The sequence below is a fragment of the Corvus cornix genome, chromosome 9, assembly GCF_000738735.6.
Source record: "Corvus cornix cornix isolate S_Up_H32 chromosome 9, ASM73873v5, whole genome shotgun sequence".
Lineage (NCBI taxonomy): Eukaryota > Metazoa > Chordata > Aves > Passeriformes > Corvidae > Corvus > Corvus cornix.
The window spans coordinates 10,035,929-10,046,485 of record NC_046339.1 but is presented as its reverse complement, the minus strand read 5'-3'; the positions used below and the strand labels follow the sequence as shown (position 1 = coordinate 10,046,485).

At 53.3% G+C, this 10,557-nt stretch overlaps 1 protein-coding gene across 1 annotated transcript; it reads right to left on the bottom strand.

Moving 5' to 3' along the window:
- Window positions 1-1,420: 1,420 nt before the first annotated feature.
- LOC104688122 lies at window positions 1,421-2,719 on the bottom strand. The gene has a single exon (XM_019284607.3). The coding sequence runs from the start codon at window positions 2,710-2,712 to the stop codon at window positions 1,723-1,725; it is 990 nt and encodes a 329-aa protein (XP_019140152.2). The 5' UTR covers window positions 2,713-2,719; the 3' UTR covers window positions 1,421-1,722.
- Window positions 2,720-10,557: the final 7,838 nt, after the last annotated feature.

Below are 10,557 nucleotides of genomic sequence, written 5' to 3'. Positions count from 1 at the left end.
AGGGCTCAGCAGTGAGCTGGTGACTGCATGCTCGTCACTGGCACCTTGTTTCGCCAGGGAATGGCTGCATCTCCTGGATTCTCCTGTGGGCCCATGGAGGTGGATTTCCCATGGCATCCCTGGTGTCCCCAGTGCATCCCCCAGTGCACTCCCAGGTGACAGCCCTCACAATGGTCTCTCTCACACAGCACATCATGCCCCCCCACCCCCACTTGCTCACCCCAGGATCCCAGAGAAGACAGACTTTGGTAACCATGGTTGTATTCGAGGCTTGTGATGTACAGGCTACAAGCTATTTCAAGTTTTTTCAAGTTGCTGTGGCTTAAGCCCAGCCAGCAGCTAAGTACAGCACAGCCTCTCACTCAGTCCAACCACCCTTCCCCAGTGGGATGTGGAGGAGAATCAGAAAAGGGTAAAGTCTGTGAGTTAAGAACATTTCAGTAATTGAAACAAAGTAAATATTAATAATAATAACAGTCATAAACAGAGAGATAAAGAGAGAGAGACATAAAACTCAATAAAGACAAGAGATGCACACTACAGTTGTTCACCACTGGTTTACCGAAGTCCAGCCCATCCCCCAGGAGCAGGCGGCCCCTCCCAGCCAACTCCCTCTGTGTATCCACTGAGCAGGATGTTCCATGGTATGGAATGTCCCTTGGGCCAGTTCTAGTCAGCTGTCCTGGCCATGCTCCCTCCCAGCTCCTTGTGCACCTGCTCCACTGGCAGAGCACGGGAAGCAGAAAAATCCTTCACTTAAAACAAGCACTACTTGCAACAACTAAAACATCAGTGTGTTATCAACGTTATTATTCCCATACTAAATCCAAATTACAATGCTGTAACAGCTAAAAAGAAGAAAATTATCTCCATCCCAGCTGAAACCAGGACACAAGCACTTACAAACCAACTTCACCTTGTTTTTCTGGGCCAAAGTCATGGCCACAGGACATCCTGTCCCCACGTGTAAGTTCTGCAGGAGCCCAGCTCCCCTGCAGGGAAGGTAAGAGTCAGGATGTCAGGCTGCATGGGGACAACAGGTTCCCTCCCAACCTTATGACACCCACCAGGTCCCTAAAGCCCTGCAGGGTGAAGTAGCAGAAGGCAAGAGTCTGCATCTTCCCTTTTGCCCAGACCCTGCAGCCCAATATTTGCAATTTCCTCATAATTGGGGCATAGACTTTGGACTTGCTGCTGCAGCCTTCTTGCACTTGCCAAGTTTGGGCACCCTTTGCCCCCACTGCAGGGAACTCAGACAGCTGGCCAAAGACAGGGCAGACTGGAGATGTGCCTCCCTGGAAGCAGAGCTCAGCTGGTGGATAAAAACAACCCCCAGCTTCCCTCCGGGCTGCCCACACACACACACACACACCTAGAAAAGGCTTTTGAGAAATTAAAAAGCACAAATGCACCCTTGGGCTGAGGAAAAAGGGCTTGTTTTATTCTTGCAAGTAATAAACCTCCTCCTGTGCATGGGGTAGCTGAGAGATTCATCTTCATACAGAATATGTCCCATAAGAAACCATCAGACCCATCAGTTTTCCAGAGGCTGTGGGACAAGGTGCCTGGCTGAGGCATCCTGATGTGTTCCCGTGCCACCAGGAGCTGGGGAAGCCTCACTGAGCCGAGAGCAAGGGCTGACCTTGGGTAGCCAATTTTCCAGGCACTCCATCAGCTTCCCTAGCCATCACCCCAGTTCCTCTTCACGATCCCCAGGCCCCTCTACATCACGGTCAAATAAAGCACAACGAAGATGATCAGTGCCAAAACACAGAGCAAAGAGCTGCCGATGCAGAAGCAGCGTTTCCAGGGGAAGCTGCTATTGGAGGGTGAGGGGTGGTGGGTCGCGGCTGCATGGGGCCTTAAGCCCTGGTGTTTCAGGGTCTGAGAGGTCCTGGACACACTTGCATTCCCGGCAACCCGTGCCGGGGCTGGCTGCAACCCAGTGCGATGGGTCCTGGCCTTGCCCACACCAGTCAAGGGTTCACAGTCATCTGATCCCAGGAATGATTCCAGGGCTGACTGCAGCTCAGTGCGATGGGTCCTGGCCTTGCCCACACCAATCAAGGACTTCCAGTCATCTGATCCCAGGGATGATTCCAGGGATGACTGCAGCTCAGCGCGATGGGTCCTGGCCTTGCCCACACCAGTCAAGGGTTCACAGTCATCTGATCCCAGGGATGATTCCAGGGATGACTGCGGCTCAGTGCGATGGGTCCTGGCCTCCCTCACGTTTGCCAAGGACTTCCAGACACCTGCTGCCCAGCCCAGCCATGACTCGGTGCTGTGCATCGTGGCCTTGTCCTCATCCATCAAGGGCTTCCAGGCATCCGGTGCCAGGGCCCGCTGTGACCTGTTACAAATGCCCAGCTGGCAGGCCTCGCAGTGGGCACTGTCATGTGGGCCTGTCACCGGTGTATCCACCACAATTTCCAGGAGGTCAGAGGGCTGGACAGGCTTATTGTAGAAATACTGGAGGATCTTTATCACCAGGTTGTGCAGAATCATCTCCAAAGTCTCCAGGCTGAAGTCAGGATCCTCCAGCCGGGGGTTGGGGCAGTGCCTGCATTTCTGGCGAAAGATCCGCATCAATACCGTGCCCCAGCCTTGGCACTGGCACATGTGGAACAGGATGTGCACTTTGGCAGAAGACCACTCATGAAAGCACTGGGAGCACTGAAACCTGTCAGGGCAAAGAGGAGACCAGCTCATGCCAGGCTCCCCATGCTGAGCCAGAAGCTTTCGGCACAGTAAGTAGGGACCAGGATTAACACAGACTATGGACTAACTTCACTCATGCAAGCTTTACACCAGGCTGTCCTCCCCCTAACAGCATGATGCCAGTCTGGGAAGTTCACCACGGATGTGAGCTGAGGGCTGGTCCCAGCACTAGAGATTTCAGAAGCCAGGCTGTCTGCCGGGATCCTGGTCCCACTGCCAAAAGCAGGAGCCCTTGGGGTGGGAAGCATCAGGTCCCTATTTGGGACTCCAGCCCCTCACCCGTGCTGGCTCACCACAGCTCAGTGGAAAGCCAGCATGAAGCCCAGGACTGGATAAGACAATAAAAAGAAGTAAAATAGAAGGAAGGTGTGGGTGGAGGGTGCAGGGCAGGTGAAGAGATATCTTGAGGAGCCAAAAGGTGTGCAACCCGCAGCTCTTAATCTTGCACAATCTGCATGGGGGCTGGCAACCAAGGTCTCCATTTGCTGCCACTCAGGCAGGGTGTCTGATCAACGCCCAGGGTGGAAATGTTTGGGATGAGGCTTCTCATCAGCAACACAGAGCCACAGTCTCTCTCTGTCCAAGACCCTACAGCCTGGTGCAGGTGCAGGGGCTGCTGAGGCACCACCCCATGTCCCAGCACACAGTGGCTCTCCCTCTCCTCATCCTCTGGGTGCAAACCCAGAAGATTTGGCTCCACTATGGTATAACTCCCCCTATGTGCTGAAGGAGCTCTTTTCATTTTGACAACAACATGGAAAAATTCTGGCCAATTACCAGCTGCCCTTTGGCCCTGCGGACCTGCTGAACTCTTCTCCCCTCCAATTATCATGTTTTCCAGTTTGGCAATAACCCACTGAGCTTCAAAGAAAAATGGAGAAACCCTTCACAGCCCCAACCACCTCCAAACTTCCCCTTTTGCTCAAAAACCTGTTTCCTGAAAGCAAATTTTGAAAAAGGAAAAGGTCCACGTGGCAACCCATCAATCCTGATCCTGCTCCAACAGGGAGTGCCAGCAGCCCCCTACCTCCCAAGAGCACGGCGCTGCACAAACTCCTTCCAGCCAGGCCTGCACGCCTGCACCTGCAGGGCATCATCCTCCAGAAGTTTCCATGAATCTGTTATGTGCATTTCTTCAATCTTCACTGCAAAAATGCGCTGCCAGGTGCTCATAGTTCCACTTGGAGCTGGGGAAGAGGTAGCAACCAAGCCTGCAGGTCAAGCTTGCAGCTTCTGAATGCTAATACACATGTACAACTGCCTTGTCCCTATGCTTTTCCTCTTCGTACAATGTCTTTGTGCTTGGAGAGGGGAACCTTTGCTCCTGCATGGGCAGCACCTCCCCATCCCAATCTCTGGGTCAACAGTCTCTGCTGACACTGCACCAGTGTCCTGGGTTGCAGTGTATTCTATTACCATCCCCATCAGCCGTTGAAATCAGGTGGGGCAGTGTTTCCTTGCCTCCTCCCCCCAGACTATCTTTCTGTTAATTGCCCATCATTGTCCTGCCGCCTGACTCAGAGATAACTCCCTCTGGACTATCTTCTGTTAATGAGCCTAATCAACACTTTGCCTCATGACTCATCACCCCATTGTGAGATGCTCCACCCAGAGGGAGGAACCAAGCATCCCATCGTGGATATAATCTGAGGCTGAACACCAGAGACACCGGCTTCCCACTGGATTTCCAGAGGACAGGAGCTACACAGCCACCACTGGACTTCCTGAGGAAGAGCAGACTGTTTTACTACAGGATCACTGCTTCAGAGGACTGCAGCCACCATTCTACCAGACTGCTACCACCACCCTGCCTAACAGGGTGTCAGGTTGTACCTTGACTCTGTCAGTTTGACAGTGTTTTCTTTTACCTTTTTTTTTTTTCCCCTTTTCTTTAATTTCCATTAAATTGTTATTCTGACTTAGTGCCTCTCACTGGTTTGTTTTCAAACTAGCACAACCAGGTCTTGGCCAGGTGAAATGTCACCCAAAGCAAGGACAAGGTGGGTTTCCTCAAAATATGTACATGAACTCGTGACCTTGGAAAGCCACGATGCTGCTCTGTCCATAGAGAGAAAGGCTGGAAACAAAACCCCCTGCTAGGCTGCCCATGCCCATCACATTCATGGCAGTGGGGTGAACTTACAGAGATTTGCCCAGCTTAGGAATAATGAAAGCAAAACCCATCGAAAACACAAGACTCAGCAGCTGATACAGCTCCAGATAACCTTATCTGTCTCAATAGCTGCCACCAACCATGGGCTATTTTTACCAACGTTCAGTCAATTTGAGCAGAAAAAGGCCTAACATGAAACTGCAGGGTGGAAAGTTGGGGAGGACAGCATGGTATGTAAAACCAAAACAGGTGAGGTGTGCTCTGAGCTGAGAGCACCCAGGCAAGGTTTAAACAGCAGGGCTGGAGCTGCGTGCAACCCTCTGCCTCCCAGCTCACCCCTCGAAGGGTGCACAGGTCCCCCAGGGAATCCCATGGAGAGCACGGAGAGCAGGTTAGATAAGATGCCAAAAGAGAACAGGTGTTGAGTTTGAGAAAGATCTTGATAAGGCAGGGTCAGCTCCAGGCAGTCCATGTAGGTAAATCCCAGGAATCACAGCCTGGCAGGGAGGCTCTGATCTTTGCTGCTGGAAGGGAAAAGCCAGCAAGTCGTTTGTACCAAGAGCCCTGTAACACCTTCACAACTGCCCCTCCTGCAAGAGCAGAGGGAGGTGACAAGATCCCAGGGCAGAGCAAACCTTCAGCTTCCACGTTCTTTCCTTCTTTGAGGTTCCTTCCACTCTCAATTACACCTTGATACCATCAACTGGAGCAGGACTGGAAGGAAACAGAGTGCTCAGAAGCAGAGAAGCCAAGACAAGGTCTTCAGAAGGCTTATGAAGGGGTAGAAAGCCCTAACCTATGAACAGAACCTGAGTCACCCCCTTGCTGAGACCCCTATCATGGGTACATTGGGTCCTGCTTGGGCTGGGCCAGTGAACTACAAGCAGGACAGTGAAGCAAGGGTCATACCACCAGTGTTTTCAGAGTTCACAGATGGGGCTGGGGACATCCCTGGCTCAGGGCTGGTGCCTGAGGAAGAGAGGAAGCAGCAGATCTTCCTGGCCTCCTCTCATTCCTTTCCCTGGACCCCCCATTTCTACAGGTTCACTATAGAAAACCCCTTCATGACCCTGCCACAGAGAGGTCTCCAGGGCTGCAAATCTCACGGTGCAGAAGGTGGGAGCTAGTAGGGAAAGGGATGGCCTCACAGCTGGCACCAGCATGGCATGGGGACCCAGCCAGCAGCAGGGTGACCAGGATGGGGCCCCCACCCTGCAGCATCTGCCTGTCCCCTTGGCCACCTCTGTGTTACTATCCAAGAATTACCCTCGGGAGGTTGAATGCAGGAAAGACCTAAAGGTTTTGACACCTTCCCTTTATATCTAGGGCATGCCTGTGTTAGACACCTCCAGCTATTTTGAGGAGGAGGAGCCCCCCTGGGACACAGCCCTGTCTCCCGATACTCCCATATTCACCCAAACAAACCGATCGCTTCATCTGGGGGATCTGTGGTTCCAGCCCACCTCTTCCTCCCTGAGGCTCCTGGCACAGGGCAGAGGGATGCTCCTTATGGGACAGGCACTGCTCCCCCCACTTCCCACCCCAGGGGCCAAAACGCTGCCCCTCTGTTCAGCAGGGATCCAGCAGCACACCTGGCGTGGGAACAGGTCCCTGCCTTCAAAACCTGGCTGTGATGGAAACCAGTCCCCTGTTACGTCATGGCAGCACAACTCAAATCGCGACCCACAATGCGCTGAGCCCTCACAGTCATCTCTGAGACAGCCACGTGCTGGTCCATCTATTAAAGCTTCTGACGTGCTTTTACTAAAGGGACTTTCCTAGAACAACCCACAGAGACGAAGCTGCTTTGACATCCTGTTCCATTTCACACACACCTCCTGGCTCTGCCCAAGCACCTTGCTGCTTATCAGTACCTGCCTGGAAATAAAAGCTGTTCCTACAGGATCTCCCACAGCCTGGCCTCAGCAGGGAGTGGGGACAAGCCCTATCCTGGACACAGCATGACCTCGCTGGGCTGGCAGCCCTTGCCAGGGTCACACCCTGCCAACCCTCTTCATTCTGGCATGCTGGTCATGGCTTCTCCGTGGGATGCATGAAGGAAGCACACAAGGTGCAGCCTGGGCAGTAATTTCCCTGCTGTTTTTGCACAGCATGAAATTATTTTTTACTTGAGCTCCCACCCCTGGGTGAGCCACCTCGGTGTGCGCAGGAAGGTTTCCTGAAGTTCTTTCTCCTCCTCTTCATCTCTCACTATGTGTCAGCCTCCACATTCCCCACTCTTCCAGCCAAGGGACAAAGTGCCCACATTGCCCGTAAGGACCCTCTTTGGCCCACATGCACCCATTCCTGCTGGGACATCCATCCCTTCCTTTGGGATGGGTCACCCCATACCCTGGTGGCTCCATCCTGTCAGCAGTCCCTGGAAAGGGTAGAAAGGGACATTCAACCCCAGTCCCTAGGCAGGACTGCAGAGAGGAACATCCCCTCAGCAGTGGGGATGCTGTGTCCACGGGCACATCAAGATTTGCAGGACAGATGAACTGACATCTAAGCAGCAGGGCAGAACCCTAAACATTTCTCACTGCTTGCTTCATATTGAGGCTTTTTCCCAGTCATTTTTTCCTGTGCTGAACACACCCAATTCTTTTCCATCAGTCATTCTTTCTTTTCTGTTTTCTTCAGGTCATCAGGGCGAATTCAGTTTCTAACCCTCCACCCTAACAGCCCCTACACCCTCCTTCAATAGCATCTTGCTTTCATGTGAGCCAGGCTTCCCCGGAAAATCTCTGTTGGATGTGTCTGCTGCACAAGCTATTGATAACTGCTCATGGGATAGAGCTTCTTGAGAATCCATCCACCCACAGTGGCAGAATTTCCCATTTCCTCATTTGCTTATGAGAATGTAATGTAAGGCAGCACAAAGATAGCATCACTCCCACTTTCCCTGTGGTACCTGCCACCCTAATGAAGAGAAAATGAGGATGGTTTGACATGAGTTCCTGCTAAATCCGTGTTCTCAGCCCCAGCACTGTCCTGTCAGTGTTTGCCACTGGGTGGAATTTGCTCCAGCGGTGTTCTGGGTACTGAGGCAGGCTGACTCATCTAGAATTTCCCAGATCCTCTTTTTTCCACTTCCATGAAGCAGATGGTGAATTGGGCATCCATATCCTCCTGGGAGATGGCTCCACGACAGCGCTCTGTGCCTCAGTCCCCCCCCAACCCTGATGCTGTTGACAGTGCATGGTTGTCACCCCATGGTGGTGAAACTCACCAGCTCTAGGGAAAAACAATGGCTACATTGGGATGTTCCCTTCCATGCTGGACTGTCTGCACAGCTGAACCCTTGGAGGAGAAGTGTCCACCCGCCCAAGGGTGGACTTGAGGAAAGGAGGATCAGTTCCTCTGGAAATGGGGCTATGCCCAAGCTGGGCTGTAGAGAGGGCACACTGCCCCATCATCCAGGACTTCTGGGATGGAGAGGAATGCTGAGCAATGGAGAGAGATATAAGGGAGCAAATGGATATGAAGATGTGGGAAGGTATCACCCCACATGGGTTTAGGCTCCCTGTTCCCCTGGTGAGCCTCGTGATGGTCCCCTCAGATGTAAGGAGAGAGCTTAACCCCCTCCAACAAGGCTCTGCTCCAGTGCCATGGGCAGTGGGTTTGGTCTGGGGACAGAGGAGCTGGCAGGCACAGGGCTCCTGCCTGGCCCTCCAAGCCTCATGAACCCGGATCTGGACTGCCAGCTCTCTCATTGAGCATCACATCCCACCAAAGGGAGGAGAGAGGAGAAGAAATTCTGGAGACAACTCAAAGCAAAACTAGAGAAAGCAGAATGAGGGCGGAAGGAGGAAACACAGATACTCTGCAGGGCTACAGCAGCTCAGTGACAGCTAGGGTGAGACTCTTGGTGGGACAGGATGGAGGAGATGTTGTGGATCCAGACCCCTCAGGACACACCAGAGCTGTGCAACCTGGCCATGGTTAGGGGTCCAGGCAGCCTGCCCAGCAGCTCACCCCTCCCACAAGCCACCTCATTAACCCAGGGGACAAATAACCCACACAACTGATGCATCACCTCCAGCCCAACCTCTCCCAACCAGAAACCTCCAAGACCTCCCAGTAACCAGGACAGTGCTCACTTGAAACTGACCCTACTCTCCCACGGCCTGACCATCTCCTCTCCCCCCAGCATCTGCAATGCCCTGGTTTTCAGGAACAGTGCCTTGCTGCTCCATGGCATGGCTCTCCTCAAAGACACTGCTGAAAAGTGCAGTAGAGGATTTCCTTTCCATCTTCATCTGCCTGCCCAGTTTTCCCAAGATATGGTTTATGCATTCAGGTTTCTTGAAGAGATGCTTGCTCACATGTTGTTCCCAACCACCTTTAATCAAGGATGGGGTATATAGGGAGCCAGGCTGGCTCTCAAGCACCATGTAGGGGGTTTTTGCTTCCTTAGATATAGCCCACATCCAGCTTTCTGCAGATGCTGACAGGGATCGGTCCCAGCTCTCTGAAGTCTCCCAGAGGGCTCTGGCTATTCCCCATCACCAAGACCTCAGCATGGGACCAGGGTGAGCCTCTCCAGAGGTCTCAGCTGGTGTGTGGTCTCAGGGGACTGACGAAACATTTTGGCACTGACAGTGGTGGCAGCCACACCTCGAGGGAGGGCTGGGTGTCTGCAGTCAGAAGAGATTGCTTTAACTGCCAGACCAGACTGTACAGGAAACACCGCAGCTCCAGCACCCACAGCCTCCCCCTTGGCTGGTCCTGAGTCCCAGCACAGAAGAAGCTGTGGCACACAGATGGGGGGCCTGAGGGGATGTGTGCCTGCAGTAGGGGGTGGTATTTGGTACAGTAGCTGTGCAAATCTGGGGGTGTGCACACAAATTTGTATGGTGAGTTACTTGCACATCCGTGTGTTCATGAGCATTTGTGTGTGCTTGCACATGTGTGCATAAAGACTTCCCATTCCCAAGCAGGATGCTGGGGCATGGGGCCTGACACCCATCTCAGGGCACTGCTTGGTTTGGGGATGCTCAGCTGGGGGCTTGAAACCCGCATCCTGCTCAGAGCTCATCTTAGCCCTGTTCCTACTCTGGCCAGCACAGCCAGTGCCACGACAGGTGCAGGGGAGTATAGCTCATGTCTGTTAGTGCTGGGCATCCTGTGCTCCAAACAGGGATGGGAGATGGTGTCTGGCAGACTGGAGAATCCCCACCGCTCACCCCATGCATTTGAGGCCCCAGCCTTCATCCCTGTAAGGGGCAGGATTGCAGCCAGACTGATGGGGATTGGAGGGGCACAGGCACTGGTGCAGGCTGGATGCTCTCCTGTCCCAAATGGCAGTGAGAGATGCTTTTGCTACACCTCCAACCCCACTGGATGGCTTGGGAGCCTCCGGTCAGCTGCAGACCACCATCCAACCAGAGAGGAAAGGACTCAGCCCCAACTGCTCCTGGAGGAGTCATAGCTGCAGCCAGGGGGTGCAGGAAGTGCTGAAGAGCCGGCACCTCTGCTGCGTGAGAGGTAGGATGGAAAATATGAAGCAGGGTCCACCCTCTCGACGATGTCAGTGTCGTGTCTGACGGGAAAGGCAAATGCAAAACTGCTGACTGAGCTCCCAGTTCTTTCCTGCTGCAGCTGCCTCCTGCCTCAGTTTTGTGGGCCCTGCTGGCCACAGCAGGTCTCTGACAGAGCTGTTGGGGCAAGGAGCAGGGCTGCTGCTGGCAAAAAGCCCCAATGGGCTGAACCATGAACTG

Excerpts from the sequence above, each read along its gene's own strand:
- LOC104688122 (XM_019284607.3), bottom strand. The coding sequence starts at position 2,712 with ATGAGCTGGTCTCCTCTTTGCCCTGACAGGTTTCAGTGCTCCCAGTGC.